This window comes from Pseudoliparis swirei, chromosome 5, assembly GCF_029220125.1.
Source record: "Pseudoliparis swirei isolate HS2019 ecotype Mariana Trench chromosome 5, NWPU_hadal_v1, whole genome shotgun sequence".
In the NCBI taxonomy this organism is placed as follows: Eukaryota; Metazoa; Chordata; class Actinopteri; order Perciformes; family Liparidae; genus Pseudoliparis; species Pseudoliparis swirei.
Window position 1 is genome coordinate 4,427,347 of NC_079392.1, and position 27,929 is coordinate 4,455,275.

A 27,929-nucleotide genomic window follows, 5' to 3' on the forward strand; every position below is an offset into this window, starting at 1 on the left:
TAACCATATATATTAAAGTCAACCCGAATACGTTGAAGCTTCGACCTTTTCCATCGTAACCGATGTCCAAATACGTATTAAAATGCATACGCATCACCCCAGAAAAAGCAATATTGATAAGGTTGATACGATAGTGAGCCGGCCAGTACCTCTCTCTAACGTTTATAGGCTTCTGCATCAGAAGAAAACATAAGTTTGAAGAATAAGTGAATCCACTGCTCTTCAATATTAATGCTAGACAGTTATGAGCGATTATAGTATCTCAAGGTCTCATGAAGATGATGCCTTCAGGGTACAATTCGATATCTTCGATCGGATCCTGTTGGATTTGTGCCGGCTATAGATTTCAACGCATTGGGAGAGATGTCGTTTGTCCTTTAGTCTAGAGTAATATGTTGTTATCAGTGGGGGTTAAGCCACACTATAACCTTACACATCTGTTCCCCTCTAGCTCTAGATACACCCCATCGAGTGGGATGGCAGACGATGAGTCAAATTCCCCCAAAAAAGACTGAAAGGCAGTGTTGAATTAGTATGGAGAGAAGGGCGGCCTTCATTAGGGGGTCCCGTGGTTCGCCTGGACTGATAAGGGAGGAGGCGAGCGACACATCAATCCTACACAATGAGCCCCGTGTGACACGCCGGTGGAGCCCTGACGTAGATTAAGACTTAATGAAAACTAAATCAGGTGAGGAAGAGGAGAGACGAAGAAATGGAGACAACAAGGGAACGACGAGGAGACTCCTAGAGGGAGTCCCATCCCAAGGGAAAGGCAAAGTTAGAATCTTCACTGCACAAGATTTCAGTTTCACTGTCGAAGTGGAAACAAACAAAAATAGGATAGAAAAGTTGAAATTTTAAAAAAGGACATTGCATCCTCCAGACAATTCCCAAATAGCGTAAGGTGAGCTTTAAAAGATTATTTTAACATTTTGATGCATCCAAAGTTTGAGAGTGAGCTCACCGAATGAATATCAACCTCAAGCCAGGACACTATCGGAATAGTTTTTGGGGAAATATGCGTGTTTTCTTTCTTGCCAAGAGTTAGAGTTATGCATATGAAGCTAGAAACTGCTTATTGATTAGCCTAGCTTAGCATAAACGCCAAGGGGGGGGACGACAACAAGTCTCTCTCTCCTCCCAAAAGTGTCAAAATGTGCCGAGAGCACATCGAAAACGCTCAATAAATTAACATGTCCATATCTTGTTTATTCCACACTGGGAAGACACTGCACCGAATGACACAAATGGGTTCATTAGTAAACTTTGCCGGTGGTGTTGGCGGGCGAGTTTGTGAACCGTGGAGAGAGAGAGAAAAAAATATGTTTGGGGGTGGGGGGCAGGGGGAGGGGGGAGGGGGGGGACAGCTGAGCATCTAATGAGAATCTAATGACCTTCAGGGCTCCACCGTGCCCATGTAGCGCAGACACAGGGTGGACATGTGTGTGTGTGTGTGTGTGTGTGTGTGTGTGTGTGTGTGTGTGTGTGTGTGTGTACCTGGTGGGACATGACGGGAGAGAGAGGAAGGCGGTGCGGTGCCGGATGGTTGGTGGGCGAGTGTGAACTGCAAGAATGTGAAGGTGTGGAGGGAGAGGGTGACTAAGCAGGGAGCCAGACACTCCTGTTCCGTGTGTGTGTGTGTGTGTGTGTGTGTGTGTGTGTGTACTGTGAGCTCAAACATGGAGTCTTAAGAAAAAACACCAAGCACGGCCAATTGTTTGAAATACCTGCTCTTGCGTTTTGCCTCGTGTGAACAGTTGCTATACTTCCTTAGCAGCTATGGAAGAAATACCCCGATGTAACGCTGACTGACCGCGGGTCAGTGGTCAGCAGGTCCGTCTTTCAGGGGGTTGGCGGTTCAATCCCCCGCCCTAGTCGATGTGCCCTTGAGCAAGACACTTAACTCTGAATTGCTCCCTGTAGCTGCGTCTACGGCGTGTGATTGTAAGTCGCTTTGGATAAATGCGTAATTCAACATTATATGACTGCACACAGTCCTAGGTACTAGGTTGGGGATACTCAGGTTAACATACACATACCGAGAGCACTGCATAGGGCGTTTTAGCCATAGAGGAGATGCATTATGGGGTCAGATCAGTCTCAATAGTTGCAAATGCACACAGAGAGACTCACAAATGCAAACACAAAGATTCACAAATACATTACAACGCACACATAAATGAACTAGAACGGGCACTCGGTAGAGCGCATACCTTCGCATATCACAAGATTGGGCATTGAATTATGAACATTTTGGCATTAGTTGCATGCCAATTGGATAAAAATTGACCGCGCTATGGCAAAAAGAAGATTTTGACCTTTTCATGACCTTGACCTTTGACCCGATCGATCCCAAAATCTAATCAAATGGTCCCCGGATAATAACCCATCATCCCACCAAATTGCATGCGATTCGGTTTAATACTTTTTTAGTTATGCGAGTAACACGCATACAAATAAATGAATAAATAAATGAATACACGGCGATCAAAACATAACCTTCCGCATTTTCAATGCGAAGGTAATAATGACCGCGTTTGTTTGCGTATCGCGATACATTTGTTTGTATTTTTTCTGAGACTTCCCTCTGCCGTGGCTCGATTCGCAAATGCCTTTTTTTATTTTAACGTCGACTCGTCTGTCGCCAATCAGATGTCACCCTCATTTTCAACCAATCACAGGGAAGTTGTCGTGAGTCATCGACACGTCGGTGCATTTGCATTCATTGAGGCTGATCGGACCCCATGATGCATCGCTTCCACAGCCTCGCCTCGGCCCCCCCCCCCCCCCCGACGACCGTCAGTCCGATATTCATTTACCTAGTCGCTGAGCGTTGATCGCCACCGACTCACGACGGAAATATTAATAACAATAATGATGCACGAGAAGTTATTTGATCCATTGGAAATATAACTTACAGTTTTATTATCATAAACACGAGTGCAAGCCAAGAGCGAGGAGGAATCGATATCTTCCCTTGGTCTTAAGACATGGAAGAAAAGCACAAAATAAATACAAGCGATGAATGAAACTGGTACTTCCAACAAGGAAACGAGCGTTAGGCTACAGAGAGGAGGCGAGGTGCCGATTATGGGATCTCTTGTCGCTTAATGAGAAGAACAACCACGCGGTGTTTCCTCATCAGCACTACAATTCAGATTCAGGCCTATTAAGATGGAGGTCACTGGGCCGCGTGTGTGTGTGTGTGTGTGTGTGTGAGCATGTGTGTGTAACAGAGACATGGGGGCGAGGGAATAGTTAATCTCGGTATCCTTACTGATTAATGTCTTTAAGGGAATTATACCCTCTCACCCCGTGCTCCGACTCATTTTTCCCCCTGTGTGTATTCTATGTGATGACGGCTGTTACGCTGCTTATTCTCTCCATTCAGACGGAGCTGGAGTTGCACTTTCATTACTCTGGTGCATGGGAGGGGGGGGGGGGGTAATCAGCCATTTCCCCTACTTCAGCATGGCGTTGTGTGTGTGTGTGTGTGTGTGTGTGTGTGTGGGTCTCCGTGTGTGGGTCTCCGTGTGTGTGTGTCGATGGCGCCTCCTCTCCATGTGACAGATGGGCTCCCATCGTAGCGGTTTCTGTAACTGTTGGATGCGACCTTTGCAACTCATGGGGGGGGGGGCGCAACTGCCCGGGCGCATCAAAGCACAGCGTCGACAACGGATGTAAATTATTAGTCGAATATTTTTAATTCTGAAGTGAAGGGAGGGGGAACAGATGGCAGCCACAGAAGGTGAGGACGGAGGATGTGGACACCCTCGTCTGTAACATTTCTCGCATTTCTGCTACCAGGCATTTAGTCAAATTTGGGAAAAAGCTAGAAGGAACGCGCTGAAGCGGCATCAACAGCTCTCGTATAGGAGGAAATCATAATGCTGCAAATGTGAGGTCGTTTTTGCAATATCACTTTCATTGTCTACAACAAAGTACACGCACATCGATATTATGGAAGATCTGATGAATAACCGACGACACATCACAGCTGCACCTTTATGAGGCTGTTTCACCTCATTGTTGATGGTATGCAGTGTATAGATATATATTTATATAAATACAAAAATATTTATTTATATTCTCATATACAGGACTGTCTCAGAAAATTAGAATATTGTGATAAAGTTGTTTATTTTCTGTAATGCAATTAAAAAAAAAAAAAAATATTTTCTGGATTTTTACAAATCAACTTTTATTATTTTTTATATTTTATATTATTTTTTTATATTAAATCTTAAAAACAGCTTAAAAAAAACTCTAATCCTATCTCAAAAAATTTTTAATATTTCTCCAGAAAAAAGATTTATAACAGCTGAGTGTTTGTCAAGGCTCAGGAAACCCTTGCAGGTGTTTCGAGTTAATTAGACAATTCAAGTGATTTGTTTAATACCCTACTAGTATACTTTTCATGATATTCTAATATTTAGAGATAGGATATTTGAGTTTTCTTAGCTTGTAGCCATAATCAGCAATATTAAAAGAATAAAAGCTTGGTAATATTTCATGATTTTAATGTACAATCCAGAATGCATGATTTTTTGTTTTTTTAATTTTACAGAAATAAAAAACTTCATCACAATATATATATAAATATATGTTTTTATTTAAAAATATATATTTGTTTTAATTATAAATAAATATGTAAATAGAATTCAATAAATTAATATATGAATATATTTGAATAAATATATATTTTTATATTTTTATAAATATATATTTTTTATAAATAAATATCTATATAATACAAAAATATTTACTGATATTTTCATAAATAAATATATATTTATTTAAAAATATATTTTTTATTTATTTTAAATATATATATACTTAATTCTATAAATTAATATGTTTTAATGAATATATATTTATATATTTTAATAAATATATATTTATATATATAAAACAAATTGTATTTATATAAATATATATCTCAAAAGCAGAAAGAAGAATGCCTCCAACTAGTTTTACTTCACTCTTATACAGATGACCTCTCGACCTCTCTACCTACCTCTCCCTCCCTCTCTCTCTATACCCATTCTCTTTCTGCCACCCTCTCTCACTCTTTCGTCTCTCCCTCCTTCCGATGATGCGATGCCACCCTGCCAACGAGGAGGAGCGGAGGGAGAAAGGAGGAACGAATCTGGGTCACGGGAGGCCACGCATCTCAAGTCTCCCCTCCGCCACCGTCAAGAGGAAATGGATCTGTGGCTCTCCACGGACACACAGAGCTGAAGTCAGTCCATGGAGACAGTGTTCGTCCGCCTCTTTAATCCATCATCCTTTTTTCAAAAGCAGCAGGTGCACCCACAGCATCGAACAGACACACACTGAGCTCCACCCCCCTACACCACCACCACCCTGTGGGCAAGAGTGTGTGTGTGACTGTGTGATTATGTTTCTCTGGTCAAAACCCTGCAGTGGTATAAAAGACTAAAATATACATCTGTTAACATAAAGTGTCTCTCACCCGTGTCTATACTGTTGTAATGTTTCTTATCCTGGATAATTATCGTTTTATGTTTCTTATGGTCTGTCCAGGGACGACAGATGCAAATGAGCTGTGTAGCTACAATCATCAGAAGTTCAGAGAGCCCACGGTGCTCATTTTGTTTTAATTTGACAAATTAGTGCAGAGACAAGCTGGAACAGGAAGTTAAGAAGAGCAGAAGTTATACCACAGCTTTTGTGAAATAGTTCGTAGCAGGAAGAAGAAGAAGAAGAAGAAGAAGAAGGGAGGAAGAAGAAAGGAGGAAGAAGAAGAAGGAAGGAAGAGGAAGCAAGAAGGAAGAAGAAAGAGGAAGGAAGAAAAAAGAAGGAAGAAGAAAGAGGAAGTAAAAAGAATGAATGGAGAAGAAGGAAGAGGAAGGAAGAAAAAAGAAGAAAGAAGGAAGACAAAGGAAGGAAGAAGAATGAATGGAGAAGAAGGAAGAGGAAGGAAGAAAAAAGAAGGAAGAAGAAAGAGGAAGTAAAAAGAATGAATGGAGAAGAAGGAAGAGGAAGGAAGAAAAAAGAAGGAAGACAAAGGAAGGAAGAAGAAAGAGGAAGGAAGAAGAATGAATGGAGAAGAAGGAAGAGGAAGGAAGAAAAAAGAAGGAAGAAGAAAGAGGAAGTAAAAAGAATGAATGGAGAAGAAGGAAGAGGAAGGAAGAAAAAAGAAGGAAGAAGAAAGAAGGAAGACAAAGGAAGGAAGAAGAAAGAGGAAGGAAGAAGAATGAATGGAGAAGAAGGAAGAGGAAGGAAGAAAAAAGAAAAAGGAAGAAGAAGGAAGGAAGGAAGGAAGAAGAAGGAAGAAGGAAGGTAGAAGAAATAATAAGGAAGAACAAGAAGTCGACATGAAGATAAGGACGGAAAAAGAGACGGTGTAACGATGCAATTTAGAGTTCGGGAAACTCGAGGGAAAGGTTAAACAAATCCAGATCGAGACGGAGCGACGGAGGATGGAGAGAACGGAGAGAACAGAGAGAATGGAGAGAACGGAAAGGAATCCAGCAGAAAGAAAATCTAATAATGTTCTCATTACGAGGCTTCCTCGGTTAGTTGGGCTGATTTGGAGAAAACAGATTACGCTCTTCGATCGCTCCCCCCCCCCCTCCCCCTCCCCGAGTCAACTTCTTCCGAAGCGAACTCCATCCGTCGAAGTGTTTTTTTCTTCTTCTCGATTACCCACAATGCCGAGGCCTGCAGACTTCGCTTCATTTTCGCTGTCGTGGCAACGACCCGGGTGTTTTCACAACCATCAAAAACCACAACAAATCGCTCGCGGGGGGGGGAAGAGTTGATTACAGATCGCGGAGCTCAAGTTGGACGAAAATTAAAAGACATTTTGTCAATATTAATATTTCAAAAAGCCATTTTCTAGGCAAAAAATAAAATGCATGGGCCTGCAAGTAATGATGTGAAAATGGCCTCTTTGTGTGAGACCATGAAGAAGCACAGGAAGCCACGCACAAAAACTAATGTTGTGTTGTTAAAAGCCAAGACAGCTTCCTGTGCCGAGGAGGAGAGGTTGTGTGCGAGTGTGTGTGTGTGTACGTGTGTGTGCTCCTGCATCTCTCACCCCGTGAGGCCCTCTGTACTAATGCTTTGGTGTATTAGTACAGAAGACCAGGTTCCTGAGGGGGTGAACGGGGTCCAGTCGGGCTTTTCTATTTACGCCAGTGGGGGCGTCGGCTTTTCGGTCCCTCACAGCTAATGGCCATCTCTGGTAACACACTCGAATGTGTCCACACACACACACACACACACACACGACAGGAAACTCTCCATCATTGGAGACGCCTTTGAAGCATATGTATGCATTTGGGGACACACACACATAGAGACTCATTAACTGGTACAGGAATCTATAGTCTCTTCATCATGCTGACACCAACAGTGGGAAGCAGTCATACACACACACACACACACAGATACACACACACACACAGACACAGAAACACACAAGATTGAAGGACGCGCCTCAAAATGAATACATACATAAACTCAACATAAAACACGAGTCCAACAGGAACTAACATGACATTTAATAATAGTGTTTATCACCCGAAAGCCGTCAGACCTGATCTCTGTAAATGACTCACTCAAGGCAGAGTGAGAGTTGGAGGGAAGCAACACAAAGATCAAACACAGAGATGAGGAAGTTCAAGAGAACACGTAGAACTAATAAAATGTCCCTGAACGATGTGATTTCATCTCAAAATGAAATGCTATGAGTATTACTCGATTGTCGTCCAATCGGTGACGTCCCAGGTGGGTTGGAGGTCGTTTTTGAAGCCTCAAGTTTGACATTTTGTCCCCATAATTAACTAAATGAACATCATGCTGTACAAATAAGACTTGAAACTAGCGATGAAGACCACTAACTAATGTTTACGGAGATAATAAATCACGTGAGATTTTCTGATGGACTTATATACACTTATTTTTGCTTCCTGAGGCGTCGCCCCCTGCTGGCTATTAGATATAATTCACCTTTCAGGCCCGGAGGATGTCGCCAATATAAACCATGAGATGAAACCGCAAACCACATTTCCCGCTCATCCATTCCTCCTCACGTCTTTAGAAACATAAATTATGATAAAAAAATTGGAAAACACACCAAGTTTATCTCTTTACGCCACACAGAAAAAATGGCATCCACCGCCGGCTCCAGTGGTGATTGGACTGCATGCAGACGGTCACTGTCCCATTTAAAGAAAACATCGACTCGGCTGACTTTTACACAGATGGACATCAAAGAAAAAGAAGCATAAAAATTCTCAAAGCTATTTCATGCTTCTCAAAGAATTCAAAATGTAACGCCATAATTCATCATATCCGCTTCACAAATAGTGACATGTTCTCACACACACTTACACTGCATGTCATTCTTTAGCCAGGCAAACAGCCTCATGGATCCAGGTCTATCCCAACACACACACACATGTTAGATGTTAGCACACACACACACACTTAAAGTCAAATTTAAACATCTCCGTCTTTAGCTCTCTCTCTCCTTTGCCTCCGCACATCAACAGCTGCACACCCCCTCTGCACCGGTGTGGCTGTTGATTAAAAAAGCATCCGCCGGGGGAGAGAGGGAGGAGACGGGGACAGATTTCAAATAAATGGAAAGGAAAGAGAGATGGAGAGGGGGAGAGGGGGAGGGGAGGAGGAACAAACTAGTCTCAGTGGCCTCAGATTAAAGATGAATGGGGGAAAAAACAACCGAGAAGCGACTGCAGCCGCACATGGATCCCCATCTATGAATTGGAAAATATTTCTTCATGTATGTGCTAAATAATGTAACACACACACACACAGACACACACACACACCTGGACAAACACTGGAATAGAGCAGGTGGTGAGAACAGGAGTTCTTCCTGAAATGATGACATGCAGAACAGGAGGACAATGCAGGAAAACACACACACACATACACACACACACGCACACACAGGCACACACAATGTGGAAGAATGAATCATGTTGTGAAAACCTGGCAGAGATCTCTCTGCCATATGAAGAATAATACATGTGCATCACAAAACAAACCACACACACACACACACAGGGAGAAAATAAGAGTATGGTCAAAGAGATGTAATGCATGGTTCCTATGTGTAGAGGAGCACACATGAAGTGACCTACATGGACTGTACAACAAAGAGAATCAAATCGCTCCCTTGGAACACACACACACACACACACACACACACTAAAACACACTGTCATCACCCTGTTATTATGGATTTAGGAGGGCAATTAAATGGAACATGAGAGCAAGCACATGATTAAAGATGTATCTGCCCAAAGGCCCTGCAGCCCTTTCACACACACACACACACACACACATTAAAATACCCACACACACCTTCTACTACAGTGACCATATGGAGATACAGGAAGGAATTCAATGATCTCATTAAAACAAAAAAACTCTCAACTGTAAAGATTGGTACACCCCCCCCCCCAACCACCCATACACACACACACGGAGATAAACACACACCAACCCCCCCCCCCCGCCCCCCCCCATCTGTATGTCGTAATAATTTACTAAATAAGTACAGTATAAATGTGGCATTCATTGAAATCAATTAGCCGGGGGTTGATAACTGTGAACGCATCTCCATAGACCTTCTGGAGACCTCTTGCTAATGGGATGAAATAAGGTCACACACACACACACACACACACGTTATAGAGCTCAGACATTTGTTGCATAATACATCTAAAATAGCATCTAAGAATAGCATCATTCCTATTACGACCGATCAGAGGGGCTCTAATTAGAGCAGCTTTGTTGTGACCCGAGATCAGCTGTGACCAAAACATCCTCAGCCGATTAACAATCCAGAATATGCGAGTGAACTTTCTCCAAATCCACATTTATATTTGACATTAAGGTTGTGATAAATGTCACGATTCTATCGCGCACTTTTTTTCCGTTTTTTTACTTCTGGTGATGGAGCCACCCGTCATTCATGCGATCAAATCCGTCTTTAAAATCTTAAGAAGCCGACAAACTAATTGGTTTTTCCGTCAAAGAAAAGCACGCAGAAAAAGATCGCTAACTGCAGGCGTGCGTGTTTTGATTGACAGGTCCATCTTCTTATCTTAATAACTGATAAGCCTCGGTGTTTCTCATGGCTCATGTCTCTATTAAACCCCTGACGCACACGTGATACGAGAGGAGATCTATGTTATCAAGCCATCACCTCCGTATCTTTCTCTCCATGTCAGGCTCGGTTATCCTTCACTTATCAAACAGGAATATTTTACTCAACTTTCAAGTTTGGAACAGTGTCAGAAACACACAAGGGCAAAGGGCAAAACTGCCCCGAAGAAATATCACTTTGCCCCTGATATCACGAGGAGAGGGGCAGAAAAATGCCCCTATTATGTCCTCTAATAATTTTGATAATTTAACAGCCTTGTTTTTTCTGTGTTATGTGTCCTGTCTGTAATGCCTGTACTAGGTAGGTACACACAAAACAAATCTATAAATATGATTTTTATTATTAAAAAACAAAGAAATAAGTTATAATTGTTTACAGTTGTTTAAATTTTTTGTATAATATATAACCGCGAGAAAATAAGAATGAAATTGAATATGATTGTCTGATTTATGTTTTCTGTTTGTTTAGTTTTTTTTAAATCGAAGAAAACACTTCGCCTAAATAAGTATATTTCCTATTTTTGAACAAAGGTTGAATGTTATTTCACAAGTTTCAAAAAGTGACCCCAATTTCTTTTTAAATGCTCCTGGATTTCAATCAGTGGGGCAAAAAGTGTACAAAAAAATCTGTTAATGTTCTACCCTGGTTTGGAGCAGTATCACAAATGTGCCTCTGCTTTACAATCTGTACACGTACGACATCCCTGACCTTTGACCTCACATCGGATCAGGAAAAACTCCCAAGAAAATAGAAAAAAGGGTGGAAAAAAGCGAAGAAGCCTTCAGGAGAGCAACAGAGGAGGATCCCTCTCCAGGATGGACAGAAGACAGAGACGTCATGTGAGGAAATAATGAAGTTTTACACACAGTGGTACTTGCTTCGCTGCTGTGTCGGTACTCCACCATCTACTGTGGATGATACTCCGATTACGGGGAACAACCTCGGAAACACCGGGTCCCTCTCGGGCGTAGGAGGTCTCATGTTGTCGCCCTCTCAATCGAAGCGGTATTGCAGGAAGTGGTGAAAACGTGGAACATATAAAAAGGTGACAAATCCCCCCAAAAAATAACTTCACAGATCGTGTGTCAGAGTTTATTTCATGATCGTTTATGAAAACGTCATCACACACAGAAAACTGGACAAAGGCCCCCCCCCTCCCATCCCCCAATATGGGCCAAAAGGAGGTGGAATAAAGCCAATAGAGAAAGGAAAACACATCACAGTAATAACACCATGGGCCAATTACAATTAACCACGGCCTTCTGTCATAACTGGGTCACTGGGTCTTCACCAAGCCGCGTGGAGTGTGTGTGTGTGTGTGTGTGTGTGTGTGGTAGAGGGTCTGGTTTGCACATGTGTCATTGGTTTATTAACATTTTTCGTTGTGTGCACTTCTAATTTAGACAAAAACGTGTTGTTATAACACCGAGGTCATTTAAAAATCAGATTTAAAAGTCATCGCTTTATTGTATTGAGCTTCATAATTTCCATCCGTGAGACGCTCCAGAGCCGCTTCCATAGCTTGAAAGGCAAATATTTATTGGGAGAGAAAAATACATAAATACCGAGCTTATGTTCAAAGCTCAATATGTATTTTTCTACACATCTGGTTGTATTTCTTTCTCTTTAAAAAGGGCAGAAATGAAGCATCTGTGTACCTCGTGTGAACATATCTCAGACTCTCGGCTCTCGGGGTTTGCGCGTATGGAAAAAAGTACTCGGAATTTAGCTCGGGTGATATTGTTGGGGTGTGAGCTCGTGAGAATTAGAAGTAGTCGGAATTTGCTAAATGGAATTCTCATGAGCAGCAAGACGTGAAACCCTGCAGATGGGCCGCGGCAGCCGGGGATTCACACCCTCACACGTCTCTCTGTTCCGGGCGACAGTCGACGCTTCGCACGCCTCGGCAAACGGGACGCGTGTTATTACTCATCGAGGTTCAAAATTCTATTTAAAAAATCATTTTACAGGGTTTTGTTTTCTGTGCCAGCAAAATGATCTGGTTTCAAATCATCATTATGTATTATCTTGGCTACAACCCCCCCCCCCCCCCCTCCCTGTACTGCTGAACAACGTTGGGTTGGAAGACACAAATGGGGAAAGATGGAAAAATAGAGGCAGTAAAATGGAAATGAGAGTACAACAGATATTTGGAACAATCTACCTCAGGGGGTACCAGAGACTTCTTTTAAATCACTTCTTAAAACCCATTTTTATAGAACTGCTTTTTATGCACTTTTTTGGTTTCCATAAATTTAATTTGTCTTCTTTATTTTGTATTTTTCCATTCCATTTTATTTTTAGTCCAATTCTTATTATTTGTATTCTATTCTCATTGTTTTATTTACATATTTTTCAATTCAAATCTTTTCTATTCTGGTCTCTTTTGCCTCCTGTATTTCCTGAAACATTTCCTACATATTATGTTTTGCTTCTCTGTAGACAACTTTGAAAACCCTGTTTAAAAAAAAAAGTGCTATATAAATAAAGTTATTATTATTTTACAAAAACTAAACAATAATGTGAAGAGAATAATGCAGCATGTCACCGAAGTAGCATGTAGAGAGAGAGAAGAGTTGGAGAGGGAGAAAAAAAAACACTAGGCGAGCTACCGAGACTCTTCAAAGGAAACCTCGTCCTTCTTTTTTTTTAAAGAGAGTTTGTACATCAAAAAGAAGCACGGGTCGGGTATGAATCAATATCTCAAGCGAGAGCACACGGCATTAGTTGGAGGTTTAACATCAAGCGACATAATAAAAAAAACAACAACTGTGAAAACCAAAGGCTAAATTATTTCCATACCAACCCGGTTTCTCCCGTTATGAGAAAGAAAAGGTTACGGTATTCATTTTCCTCTTTTTCCCGTCTAGAATAGAGTTTCGGGGGTGATCCCTAATCATTAGAATTTAACACAAAAAACGTGAGGCCGAGACTGTAAAGTTACCGCCTGTTACCGCCTGTTACCGCCTGTTACCGCCTGCATGTCAAACGTAAAAAAACATGTGGCACACGTGTGTAAATATGTCGAAATATGAAAAGTTGATTAGCTGAAGTCACCGTCGATGTCCCGTTAGCTAAAAATGGACCGGTTTCAATCGGGAGCTGATCGATTGCTGCATTTCTTATTTGTGCTTTTTTTGGGGAGGGCAGGGGGGTTTTGTGCGTGCAGAACAGGTCCTCCTCCTCCTCCCTAAATCCTTGTAAAAAAAAATTCACTCCAATCTCCAAACTTCACAAAACCTCTGGAGACCCGTCAGCAGCAACCTGGGCGGCAAAAAAACCCAAAGAAAGCTTCCAGGAGAGATTTTTTTTCTTCTTTTTTTTCCAGGGAATGATATGCAAACACACGTTTACAACAAATATAGACGACGCTTTAAAAAAGCTGAATGAAAACAAGCAGTGAACATTATTCTGGCAGAGTCTTGAAACCCAACGGGGGGGATGCAGGCGTCGCATGCAAGGTCACATCCCCATGCATTATGCTCTCACACACACACACACACACACACACACAATACGATGCATATTTTTAAGTGTGCGTATGTGTGTGTGGGGGGGGTGTGATTGAGAGAGAGAGAGGGGGGGGGGGGCCTCAGGCCCCATTGAGAAGGTGTCACCCTGCTTCCAAACATTCAAGCTCTGCTGCAAATGACACATAATAGAGGGTGGGGGGAGGGGGAGGGCACCGAGGGGGGGGGAGTCGTTGGTTAAACGCCCTGTGTGTCCACATGCCAGAAAAGAGGAAAGACAGAAAAAGGGGACCTTGAGGATGGAAGGAGAGGACGGAGGAGGAAAAGGAGATCTGATGAAAAACATGTCTTTATCCTTCGCGAGCTCCTCCTCCTCCTCCCCCCCCGGTTCATCTTTAATCTGAGAGTTTAGAGCGTTGCGAAAAGCAGCCGACGTCCCGAATAGCCGACGTGTGTTCTGAACGTCTGTACTTCCCGTGAGACTCCCGCTTTCGTTTTGTTGTTGTTGTTGTTGTTTAATCCTTCAGACATCGGAACTCCAACAGAGCTTTTTCACTTCATTTTTTACCATCGGGAGTTTCAGAGGACGATCAGAACGTTCTATTCCTTCTTTTTGCTCCTCGGTCAGCGGTGGGAAACGTGCTCCCTTACGATTGATTCCGTAGCTATTTCCTCACCCCTCCCTCCCCTCCCCCCCTTAAATATTGACAGTGTCATGTTGTGATAATGAGGCGCGCTTGCAGGTAAAAAAAAAAAAAAAGTGTTGGATTAAGAAAAGCTTCAGGTGAATCTCCCATAACGGAAACTCTATGAGAGAGTTTTATTACTGATAACCGGCTATATCATCAAAGAGTGACCCCCCCGCCCCCCATTCCCACAGAAAATGACAAGCAAAATCCCTTCAAGGTAAAAAAATAAATAAAAAAAGACCTGTTCCCAGCTTTAGCTGGAAAGGCGTATGTATAGAGGAGATAACGTGTGTGTGTGTGTGTGTGTGTGTGTGAGTGAGAGAGACGTGAACAGCTTCATTCAAAAGCCCGATGGCAGAGGAAGAGAGCGAGTAGAGAACAGGTGCATGCAGGGCGAGGAAGAACACGGCAGGAAAAAAAATGGTATTATGATGGCTCGGCCTATAAGTGAGAAAAGTTCCCCATCAGCAGTTTCCCAGAGAGACCGGTGGATGTGCGGCGGCACACACACACACACACCCACACACACACACACACACACAGCAGAGAGAAGCCAACCAACGCGTTATGTCAATATTTGATCCTCTCAAGTTCACAGGAGGGACTGACGAGAGTTATGATGCATAAACTGTGAGAATTAAGAATTAATAGTAAAAGGACGAATGGGAAAAGAGCTGAACACCAGGCGGCTTACTTTTTTGGGGTTTTATCTTTGTCAACAAAAGCTTCTCACTGACACTTAGAAAGCCCTCACAAATACTTCACTATGATGACACACACACACACACACACACAGGTGAATGACGCTAATGTGCCTTGACCTTTGCGACCTTGAGGGCGGGATGCCGTGAGGAAGAGGAGGAGGAGGAACGCCGGGCGATACAAGAACAGAAGAAGTTTAGAGCATCGGAAGCGAATAGACACGAGGAGGGAAAAAAGGTTGAGAGGAGTGGAGAAAGAAATGAAACGGAGGAAGAGAAGCGCCATCGAAAAAGAGAGTCTGGGGGGGGGGGGGGGGGGGTAGAAAAAGAGGACAGACCATAATACAACGTCACGAAAGCCAATCGGCGTCGAGACGAAGCCGATGTCACGAGGTAGACGAGCATGAAGTAGAAACGGTGGTTATTTCTCACATGGTCGGGAATGAAAACCGTTTCCACGGAGTTAAAAGCAACCGAGCTAAGCCCCGCCCCCTTTTTAAACTCACACGAGTAAAGCGCCGTCTGTTTTTTTTTCAATAAAGGGATGAAAATGTATATGCTTTTTTTTTTAAATGCTTGGTTTTGTATCCGATTCATCGATTAATACAAAATAATAATTTTTAAAAAGACATAATCGCTTATTGAAATAAATATCCGTCTCTCTTGCAGCCGAACGCTCACGATGGGGACGCGACGTCGGCTTGAGAGCGATGAGCGTCAACCGGAAAAAAAATGAAGCTGGAACAAGCTGAACGGCTCCTGGTTGTGTAATGTCTCCCCGTGGGCTCATCGAAACAAGCGCCCCCCCCCCCCCCCCCACTCTCCCATGCACACCGGAATTGATTGAAACATATTTGCGCTGGCAGCCTCCTGTTAAATGTGTCAGCGCCGCATTGTGCCAACTACTAATATGACGTTGGAGAAAACATGAATAATAATAAAAAAGACACTTTTTTTGGACCGTTGCACCAAAAGATATCCAGAACATCCAGAACATCCAGAACCCACGCATTCAATAACAGAACATGATATCTAGGAATGTTATCACGCCGCCCCCCGATTGGCTTAACAGTTTCCCCTGCTGCTGCGATGAGGGGAGACGAACAAAGAATTTAAAAAAAGGAGAGAACCAGAAGACACTGTAGCGTTAGTGGGGTGGGGGGGGGGGGGGGGGGCTCGGGCCTCGGGAAGCTCACTGGTCCTTCCCATCTTCTCACAGTGCGGATTCTCACCCACTGAGACGCTCACTAATTGGATTAGGAGTATGCAGATGGAAGTGCAGTCTCACTCTCTCTCTCTCTCTCACACACACACACACACACACACTTGAAGGTTTGCTGCATGTCCTACCCCCGTGCCCTTCATGTCAATACAGACCCACTACGCCCGGGCTGTGGAGAAAGAGAGAGAGGGAGTGAGAGAGAGAGAGAAAGTGAGAGAGGGAGAGAGAGAGAGAGAAAGTGAGAGAGAAAGTGAGAGAGAAAAAGAGAGAGATCAAGAGAGAGAACAAGAGAGAGGGAGAGGGGGAGAGAGAGAAAGAGAACGAGAAAAGGGGGAGCGGGAGAGAGCGAGAACGAGTGAGAATGAGAGAGAGAGAGAACAAGAGAGAGAGATAACAAGAGAGAGAGAGAAAGAACGAGAGAGAACAAGAGAGAGAGAGATAACAAGAGAGAGAGAGAAAGAACGAGAGAGAACAAGAGAGAGAGAGAGATAACAAGAGAGAGAGAGAAAGAACGAGAGAACAAGAGAGAGAGAGAGATAACAAGAGAGAGAGAAAGAACAAGAGAGAACAAGAGAGAGAGAGAGATAACAAGAGAGAAAGAACGAGAGAGAACAAGAGAGAGAGAGAGATAACAAGAGAGAGAGAGAGAGAAAGAACGAGAGAGAACAAGAGAGAGAGAGAGAGAGAACAAGAGAGAGAGAGAGAGAGAGAGAGAAAGAGAGAGGGGGAAATGCAGGGGGAAAAAAGAAAGCAAGAAAAAGGGAGCAAGGGGTAGAACGTGGACAGAAGAGAGGGAGCAGAGAGAGAAACAAAGAAAGAGTGATCAAAGGCCTCGGGCGAGCGCCGAGCTGAAGGGACCCGACACGCGGGGGACCCGTGGCTACACAGCAGCTGACACAAAAAGGTGCCCGGCAAGATGCCAGGCCATTAATGCTGCACGCGTCTCCTTGATTATGTTAAATATTCAATCTTCGAGGAATGAGGCGTTCAGGGACGACCGGCCAGCCGGCCGCCTGAACTCCTTTCGTCCGTCAACAGAGCGGCGCGAGGAGAAGCCCGATGTTCGATTGATAGGAAACGTCTTCGTCGGGGGTCTTCATCGATGTGAATGAATTGAGAAATAAAGAAATAATAGACCCTCGTGTAGCGAGTGAAATTAACCCGGTTTGACCTTCGGTCCCCAATCATTTCAAAAAACATTTTTTTTTAAACATCGTTGGTCATTTCCCGACATGTTCGATTTCTTCGAGAGAGATAATAGTCCCATATTATTTATTTACTATATATATTTTTCTAAACATAAACAACGCAGATTATCTGCAATGAGCTCAAACCGGCCGATTAAATTGTCCAACACACACACACACACACACACATAGAGTCTAAGTAGGCACAGAAGTGAGTTTCTTTCTCTGAAGACTGGAGCACAGCTGCTGCACACACACACACACACACACACACACACGATGGAGGGCTGTTTCCTCATGTGTGAACGTAGGTGTGTGCGAGTGCTTATCTCTCTGTGTGTTTAATGGAGTTAGACACTGCAGAATAGAAATGACGAAATAAGTATCGAATATAAACATGACATAATTTCCCATATTTCAGCTCAGTGTGTGTGTGTGTGTGTGTCCACGTATTTTGTCGTTGCCCTGCACATTCATATTGAGAGTGCGTGCGTGTTTGATTAAGCTACTGGTCTCTTTGACCTCTGACTCTGCTTAAAAAGACTGACCCCAGCTGTGAAACGGCGAGCAATGAGTGTGTGTGTGTGTGTGTGTGTGTGTGTGTGTGTCAGCAGGTGACCAAAATGAGTTTCTGTGAGCCTATCAGTACAATGCCTGTTATGCCTGAAGCGCTTCTCTGCCGCCTCTTATTACCGTGTTGTGTCGTGCATGTGTGTGTGAGTGTGTGTGCAAGAGAACGCCTGGCCTCACACACACACACACACACACACACACAGGCGTGAAATGTGTTGTGATGTCTCCTCTATGGGAAGCAGGTCTCAGGCTGCAGATCAGACGCTCCCCTTCTCAGTCCTGCTCAGACTCATTGTCCTGCAGTCACACACACACACACACACACACACACACAGCAACAATAACCTTCTTCCCACCATTACGGTGTTTGTTTGTTCCCGTTGTGGGATCCATGGTTCAGAGGGTGAAGGAATCAGAAGGTGATGTTTTCTCGCAGAGTGTTTGTTACCTGAAACATGTCTCCAATGAAGCCGACTCTAATTTCAGCTAAACACTCAATAATATATATAGATAGTCAATAAACAACGATAAAGAACAAAGAAAAGAAAATCCCTGCATTGTAAAGATGTAACCCACAGATATTGTTGGTTTTTTTCTTCCTTTTTTTTTTACAAAGAGATAGAAAGAACAATTGAAGGAATGAGGTCCAGATGTGAGATCATTTGGACGAAGCATGTTTCAATTTAAAAATGTTGACGTCCAGAGCTGTGCAGAGGTGGACAACTGCAGTGTGTGTGTGTGCATACACGTGTGCAGGAGAGTTGTGTTCACAACAAAGAAAGTGCAAGCAACCCCCCCCCCCCCTCCAATTCAACCAACCATCACCACCACCACCACTTTATCGTCTCCCAGGGCAACAAGAACGAAATCCAACCGAGAGGCATGCTGCGAATGAAGGAGAGGAACAGGAGGAGGAAGAGGAAGAGATAAAAGGGAGAGTGAAAGAAAGGAGAGACGTCGGCACAAAGAGACGACCGACTCGACCAAGACTTTTTCTAATCCTTGAGTATGTGTTCGTGTTTGTGTGTGTGTTTGTGTGTGTGTGTGTGTGTGAACAGAGAACTCGATGAGTGATGGGACGACGTGACGGGAACCGACGTCACAATGGAAAAAGTGATGTCGTGCCGTGTGATTGTGCATTTCAAAATGTCCTCAACAAATACTCAAAGCAAGTTTTTCCGGCCTCAGATGGGTTCAGAAGCCAATTCCAGTGGCTTGTGGACGCATCGTTTCAAGCCAATACATTTTAACGTGAGAACAGCTACCACATCATCCAGTGGCATTTTACCACAAATTCAGCCAATAAATCCTCTCGCAGTAAAGTACAGAGTCTACCATCTTAAAGTGGTCGGTAAACCAGCGGGTACAAACATCACAAGTTAGCCAGCAAAGGAAATATATATGATGGTATACTTATTCAATTCAATTCAATTCAGTTTATTTGTATAGCCCAATTTCACAAATTACAAATTTGTCTCGGAGTGCTTTACAATCTGTACACATAGACATCCCCCCCCCCCAAACCTCACATCGGACCAGGAAAAACTCCCAAATAACCCTTCAGGGGGAAAAAAAGGGAAGAAACCTGGAGGAGAGCAACCTTTTTATTCAAAAATGATCAATGCATCAAAAATGTATGATTGTTAAGGTTATACATCTAAAGTTGTTATGATATAGATTTGTAGATCTTAACATGAGAGACATTTGACAGCTTTTTCCATGATAGACCTCATATGTGTGGATATTCTTATTTGGAAGTCAGAAAAAAAAAAACAATGGCAGAAAAAGTGTCAACATCTTTAAAATATCTCCTCTCCCGTGTCAAATGTCGTGCATATCATCCAAAATGCACGAGCCCTCCTCCTCCTCCTCCTCCTCCTCCAATATTGTGTTTCGGGGCAGCAGTGTTGGCGTCTGCTGGAAGGGGTTGGCTCGCTGCCAGCCACTGAGCATCACTCCGGCAACCAGAGTCATGGACATTGGATTTATCTCCAACCAACCTGTCAGCTGATGCGCTTTGTGGGTATAAGACGAGTGGGCATAGCCTCTTTGGCATTCGCACTGCCAAGGTGCCACGGGGAGAAAAATGGGGTGGGGGGAGGGGGGGAGGTAAAGTCCCTAAGTGGGTGCTACAATGCTGGAGATGTGGACCAAACTTACAATGCAGGCTGGTGGCCGAAGCACTCAAAAGAATATGTAGTGCAAGATGGGGATAGGAAGGGAGAGTCGGCAAGGGATGGAGGTAGCAAGAGAGAGTATAGGACACAGCAAGAGGTTGAGGAAGTAGATACAAAAAGGTTGAGACTGAGCAGGTGAAGAGGTTGAGAAAGTAGATACAAAAAGGTAGAGACTGAAGAGATGAAGAGGTTTAGAAAGTAGATAAAAAAAGGTAGAGACTGACGAGATGAAGAGAGTTTAAGAAAGTAGATACAAAAAAGGTGGAGACTGAGGAGATGAAGAGGTTTAGAAGGTAGATAAAAAAGGTAGAGACTGAGGAGATGAAGAGAGTTTAAGAAAGTAGATACAAAAAGGTGGAGACTGAGGAGATGAAGAGGTTTAGAAAGTAGATAAAAAAGGTAGAGACTGACGAGATGAAGAGAGTTTAAGAAAGTAGACTCAAAAAGGTAGAGACTGAGTAGATGAAGAGGTTGATAAAGGGACAGGAACAGCATAACCACTTCTGAAGCTTACAGGTAGCAAAAAGAGTGAGGAGAGGAGGCAGTGGCAGTGAGGAGAGGAGGCAGTGAGGAGAGGAGGCAGTGAGGAAAGGAGGCAGTGGCAGTGAGGAGAGGAGGCAGTGAGGAGAGGAGGCAGTGGCAGTGAGGAAAGGAGGCAGTGAGGAAAGGAGGCAGTGAGGAGAGGAGGCAGTGGCAGTGAGGAGAGGAGGCAGTGGCAGTGAGGAGAGGCAGTGGCAGTGAGGAAAGGAGGCAGTGAGGAAAGGAGGCAGTGGCAGTGAGTAGTTCTGCCGAAGACAAAGTGGCTCAGTTAAAAGAACAGTCTGTCACCTTGTGGCTTAAGTACCATTCCACATTCTCTTTGAGCAACTCCTCCACAGAAACAACAAAGTGAAACCTCACCTGCTGGAGGGAAGGAGGAGAGCTCATTAAAACCTCATTCCACTTCCATCAAGCGTTGCCCAATAAATGTCCAATAATCGCCAATTAGTGTCCGCGGTGAATGAGGCGCGCTTGTAAATGCCACGGCATTAATCCAGAAAAACTCCAGAGACATTCAGCCGCCGGCCGCCCCTCACGGTGGGAGGCGAGAGAGCCACGGGTTTGGCGCGCTCGCCCTCGAAAGATAAGCAATGAATCAATCGGCCACTAATATGAACCATTCAAGCAATTAGCACCGTGACAAATTCATAAGGGATGATTACCCGCCTGGGTCGTCCACGCAACGTCCTGAATGCTCCCAGTTAATCCAGAATCACGTACCACGGGTCTTTTTCACTTATTCCTGAAGGACTTAATACAATATCTGATTGCCCGATTATCAAACATGCAATCCTGCACTTGAAACTCTCAATTTACGATCTCCCCCATCCACAGAAGCAAAAGGCACCCATGAGCAAGAAAAGCAGCCGATTTGTGATGAGTCACATAACAGCATTTGCATTAGAGCGCGATGCATTCCTCAGCAGTGAGTAGTCATGACACATAACACTGCAATTTGAGCATATTATTCCATATATCATGCTGTGACATAACCCTGGTCTGACCCAGCAGGGCCACGGCTCACCTTATGTCAGAGAGATTTGCTTAGGAATGAAATAAGTAAGACATTAGTTAAATGCCTGCGCCCATGTGACCTAACCAATGATCCAGGATCAGCAGCTGAGAGGCCAAAAACCAAAAAAACGATAATCAGTTTATTCTGTGTGTGACTTCATTCATTTTGAAGTCACAATGCGGAAAATCAGAATATCGTGTCGTTACCAGTTACAGTGGGTACGGAAAGTATTCAGACCGCTTTGAATGTTCCACTCTTTGTTTCATTGCAGCCATTTGATAACATTTTTAAAAAGTTCAAGAGCTGTAAGGTCTTATATAGAGGTGTGCCTTTCCTAATCAAGTCCACTCAGATGATTTAAACACAGCTGGACTCCAATGAAGGAGTCGACTCGTCTCAAGGAGGATCGGAGGAAGTGGACAGCATGCGAGTTAAATATGAGCATCACAGCAAAGGGTCTGAACACTTATGGACCATGTGATATTTCAGTTTTAATAAATTTGTAAAAATTTCGACATTTCTGTTTTTTTCTGTCAAGATGGGGTGCCGAGTGAAGATTAACGAGAAATAAAAATGAACTTTTTTGATTTTGAGCAAATGGCTGCAATGAAACAAAGAGTGAAAAATCTAAAGGGGTCTGAGTACTTTCAGTACCAGCTCATATTAAACTAGAACGGGCACTCGGTAGAGCGCATACCTTCGCATATCACAAGATTGGGCATTGAATTATGAACATTTTGGCATTAGTTGCATGCCAATTGGATAAAAATTAGCCGCGCTATAGTAAAAAGAAGATGTTGACCTTTTCATGACCTTGACCTTGACCTTTGACCCGATCGATCCCAAAATCTAATCAAATGGTCCCCGGATAATAACCAATCATCCCACCAAATTTCATGCGATTCGGTTTAATACTTTTTTAGTTATGCGAGTAACACGCATACAAATAAATAAATAAATGGCGATCAAAACATAACCTTCCGCATTTTCAATGCGAAGGTAATAATGGTCTGGTGTCAAACATGTGCCAATTCGCTTTAAACGCCTCCTAAAAAAAACACCTAATATCCCATTTGTAGCGAGCAAAAAACAAAGTTAAGTTCAGCAACAAAGATTCGGGGCCACTTACGACAGTTCTCCTCGTCGCTGCTGTCGGAGCAATCGTCATCGTCGTCACATCTCCACAGGGTCGGGATGCAGCGTCCGTTCTTGCACTGAAACTGACCCGTTTCACACTCCGACTCCGTGTTAGTTCCTAAGTTGGCATCAATTTGAAGGAGGAGGGAAAAAAGCTCGTCAATCACTTAATTCTGTGATCAGAACGGGAACGTCGAATAAACGTGGACGTCGCATCGACTTTACGAGAGATTTCGTATCGTCCATTTAGAACCGTCGACACGTGGCGGTGGTGTTATAGACGTTTAGAGAAAGGAGGCGGGGAGAAGGCTTTAGCAATACTCGTCCACGGCAACAACAAAAAGAGGCACTGGCTGTTTGTTGTTTGTGAGAACTGGGAAATTAAGATATACAAACACACCTTTACTGCAATCAAGCAGATCATTAATGATATCCTCGGCAAAACAGATCAAATTGCTCTCTATCTTGAGATGCGTTGGGGAGAATTGTTGTGGTGTTGTTGTTTTTCTTTCTTTCTAACAGCCATTATTCCCACGACATGATTTACACCTTATTAAAAAAAAAGAGTAATTATGCATCAATAGGCGTTGGTGCGACCGCGGGTGTGGCGACCACCAGCGTCCTGCGATGTGTTTAGGCAAATCTATTTAAGTGGTGTGTGTGTGTGTGGGGGCTACAGCTACAACAACAAAAAGCACCCAGCACCACCGTGCACCCTTCTCATCCCCACGCGCATCATTTGTGCCTCTTGCATATGGACACGTGCTTTATGTTGGTTTTTTTTAGAGATCTATTTTGTTCCCCTCCGCGTATCCTGTCGCCTCCATGTCACCGGAAAGACCGGGCACGGGGGGAGGGGGGGGCAAGGTGCACCCGGTATGCATCATGCCAGAAGTCTCCCGGAAAAAAAGGAGGCACTTGAACGCGGCACTGGAAGACGGGAAGAAAAACAACCACGAAAAACGCCGTCTCGGTCCGTCGGTCCGCGATGTGACGCGGGTTCGAGTCCCCGCCGAGACAAAAGTGTCTTCCTTACCTTTAGCGCAGTGGAGCTCCGCGAGCAGCAAATGTAATAGCACGAGCTTTCCGACTTCCGTCCACATCTTTAGATCCTGGTGGGGTGGATAGGAGGGTGGGTGGGGGGGGGGGGGGTCCTACTGTTGTGTTCATGCACAGGAGGAGGAGGGAAAAAAGCCCGCTGAAGGATCCCCCTGCTCCGCGCTGCGTGCTCAGTCTCTCTGTGCCGCCGCTCCGGAGCGTGTGAGCCAGCCCGGGCTCTGCGCCTCCTCTGCCTTTGAATCCGTGACGCGTATGGGCGGGATGGATGGGGATGGTGCCTGGAAAGGTTCATGGAGCAGGCAAGAGGAACAACTACCACCGCACTTGTTGACCATCACCACGTGACGTGTGCAGAAGACTTTGGAAGGAAGGTGTATTTATTTATTGCACTTATCACAGATAAAGGGTCATAAAGTGCATTCAATTAAAACACATTGGCAATACAGGGTTCATAGGGTCATGGAAAAGCTGGAAAAGTAATTGTAATGGTTATTTCCAGGCCTGGAAAAGTCCGTAAAAAACAAATCCCAAACGTTTTGGAAAAGTTGTGGATATTTTTATATGTTCATTACCTTCGCATTGAAAATGCGGAAGGTTATGTTTTGATTGCCGTGTATTTATTTATTTATTTATTTTTATGCGTGTTACTCGCATAACTAAAAAAGTATTAAACCGAATCGCATGAAATTTGGTGGGATGATTGGTTATTATCCGGGGACCATTTGATTAGATTTTGGGATCGATCGGGTCAAAGGTAAAGGTCATGAAAAGGTCAAAATCTTATTTTTACCATAGTGCGGTCAATTTTTATCCAATTGGCATGCAACTAATGCCAAAATGTTCATAATTCAATGCCCAATCTTGTGATATGCGAAGGTATGCGCTCTACCGAGTGCCCGTTCTAGTTTACACAGTTTTGATTAAACATGTATTTAAATATGTCTTCTTTTAATCAAACTATTGTGTCTCATTCATTTGTGTCATTTAAGTTTTATACTAATGTACACACCGAGATTTCACGAAATGTTTGGTCATGGAAATTTGGTTTCAAGTCCTGGAAAAGCATGTATATGAACCCTGCAATAACAGGCGTTAAAACATTTCAACAGTTTTTAAAAAAGCAAAGTAAAATACACAGTAAGCGATGGTGCAATAAATGAAGAGAATAAAACATAATAAGAAAAATAAATAAACAAAAAAAGATTTTTTTTAAAGCAGGGCACAGAATATGTAGTTTAGCTAAATGCCAGTGTAAACGGGTGTTGTTTTGAGATGGTGTTTAAATGATACTATTGAATCTGAAAACCTTAAGGGTGTAGCAAGAATGTTGGAGGTTGGATCTGAGATTTGTGAAACCCATCAAGAGCCTGCAAACCATTATTTATTTTAAAACAATAGGCTTTGTTGTGTGAGTATGTATTTCAATATTTCTGGCACATGTTTTCTCTCTCAAGAGTTGAACAAGAAAGATTAATGCCACTATTTGGCCAAAGACTGGAAATGAGAGGAAACAGCTCGCCTGGCTCTGTTTAAAGTAAAACAAAATACATCTCCAGCTCACTAATTAACCACACCATCTATTTAATTCAAACCATCCATCTCCCTTTGTTTAATACCAACAAAACCAAAGCGGGACAATAGCAACTTACAGTATATACAGAGGAAATCATCCATCTTGCAGAGTGGTTTTTCCGAGAACAACTTTCTAAGCTCAACGTCAGTAAAGGAGCTGATTGTTCATTTTAGGAAAAAGGAGGCGAAGACACACACACACATGCGCGCACACACACACACACACACACACACACTTGTCTCCATTAATTGAGCTGAGGGAGCAAGCGATGAGTTTCAATTTGGTATCAGCTTCAGAAACAACCTGACACGATCCTCACGCATCTCCATCTCGGTGAAGAAAGCTCATGAAGGCTTTGAGTAAACACTTAAAAAAAGCAAAATTCACAAGTTATTGTCAACTTTTTACAGAAGAGCAACAGAAAGTATCCTAACTTTACCATTTTTGAAGGTTATTTGAGACACATTTAAAGGTTCTTTGAATAACTCTTTAAGGAAATGGTTCTTTAAAGAACCCTGGTTTGAAAGGTTCTTTGTGGAACCGGTAATGATGCCTTAAAGAACCTTTTTTTGGACGTTCTTTGTGGAACCATAAATGATGCCTTAAAGAACCTTTTTTTGGACGTTCTTTGTGGAACCATAAATGATGCCTTAAAGAACCATTTTCTAAGGTTCTTTGAGACACCTTTATAGGTTCTTTGAAGAACTATTTAAGGAAATGCTTCTTCTGTGGCATCACTCTGAAGAACATATTGCGGTTCCAGATGGCACCTTCACTTTTCTGTGTGTAGTTCTGTTGTGTACCTTTCGTGCCCAACATGTTTCACGTGTGCACGATTAGTCTACATGTATGTCATCTGGTATCCGTGGAGCCCGGAGGATTACACCGTGTGTGTGTGAGTGTGTGTGTGTGTGTGTGTGTCGTACCTTCAGTGCAGTAAGACGAGCTCAGGCATGAATTAGAGCAGAAGAGCGAGAACAAGTTTCCCACCCAGACTCCAGACGGCCGCCAGCAGCTACACCTGCGGAAGTATCGCTGGAAAATAATCTATATGTCAGAGGAAGAAAAAAAACGGGCCACATGCGTCACATTATCTGGCTTCACAAACATACATGATTCCATCTCAAAAAAATTATTACGGCAAGTAATCAGCTGTTTATATTCGGGGGAGGTGTTGTGTGATGAGCGTGCGGTGAATCACGACCATAGAGTCGCACACAGAGTGTCTGGTTGACTGGATTATTTTCTGCATGGGAAATGCATGCGTATAAAAAGTGTTTGACACTCATGTTTAGTAATAACCTCGGAAAATATGATTAGCTGATTCAGCAGTTTAAATCAACGATTGATCCTTCTATCTGAATAATGTCTATGCAACGTCTTTCAGCTGATTCACTTTCGCCATCAGCATCCATCCCACAAACAATGTTAGGGACTACACACAGAAACACAATGGTTCTGAAACGGTTCTTTAAAAGGCTTTGTGGTTCTACGAAGAACCATCACCTACTGAAGAGCCATACTTTCGTTTGAAGCACCTTTATAGGTTCTTTAAAGAACACTGGTTTGAAAGGTTCTTTGTGGAACCAGAAATGGTGCCTTAAAGAACCATTTTTGAAGGTTCTTTGAGACACCTTTATAGGTTCTTTGAAGAACTCTTTAAGGAAAAGGTTCTTGAAAGAACCCTGGTTTGGAAGGTTCTTTGTGCAACCAGAAATGGGGCCTCCTGAACCCCACCCGATTTTTGAGGTTTCTGCTGAAATGACATACCCAAACTAAAAAGGGTGTAGCTCTGCAACCACAAAAGCTATTTGAATAATGTTGGTGTTATAAAAAAGGGAACACATGTGAGCTTTTGTTCAGATGTGTAAATATTCGTATATATGTTTCTGGTTAAGAGTAAATAAAGATGAATCTTCTATTTTCATAGAAGTTTCAGGTTCGATTAGAAAAAAAAGCACTTTCAGGATGAATATATCCTGGATGGATGCACAGCAAAGGCCTAAAATCACCCAGATAATAATACAACTTGTGAACAGACTCTCTGCAAAGTTTGACTCAGAAAAAATAAAGCAGAACAATAGTTGGAGACTTTTTAGTAAAGAGAATTTAGGCGAGGTCTCTAAAATTTGCATTTGGGCCCATTGGAGCACCATCTGTGCCATTTGACTTTTCTCATGTACCAAACCATTTATTTCACTTTCACTTTTACTTGTGGTGTTCAATACATGCAAATACATCATTATGTGGCTTTAAAACAGTAAATCAAAGATTAAAAAACGATCAAACAAAGTGGTGCTGTGCGCGTGCGTGCTGTGCGTAAAGCCGGTTTTTGGATCTGTCACAGCGCAGCTGTTGCGCGCGCAGATATCTCCGCCGGGGAAGGGCGGATTTTAAAGAACGACACGTCATTGG

At 43.1% G+C, this 27,929-nt stretch overlaps 1 protein-coding gene across 5 annotated transcripts in view; it reads right to left on the minus strand.

Annotated features, from left to right (window-relative positions):
* lrp8 (low density lipoprotein receptor-related protein 8, apolipoprotein e receptor) overlaps positions 1–24,079 on the minus strand; it is a 137,284-nt gene extending 113,205 nt beyond the window's left edge. For all 5 annotated transcript variants that reach the window (XM_056414663.1, XM_056414662.1, XM_056414661.1 and 2 more), the window contains exons 1-2: positions 23,919–24,079; positions 22,875–23,000 (exon numbers count right to left, since the gene is read on the minus strand). In XM_056414663.1, the coding sequence (XP_056270638.1) occupies positions 22,875–23,000; positions 23,919–23,985 (193 nt within the window). In that variant the 5' untranslated portion in view covers positions 23,986–24,079. The remainder of the gene's footprint in view (positions 1–22,874; positions 23,001–23,918) is intronic.
* Between the last annotated feature and the right edge of the window lie 3,850 nt (positions 24,080–27,929).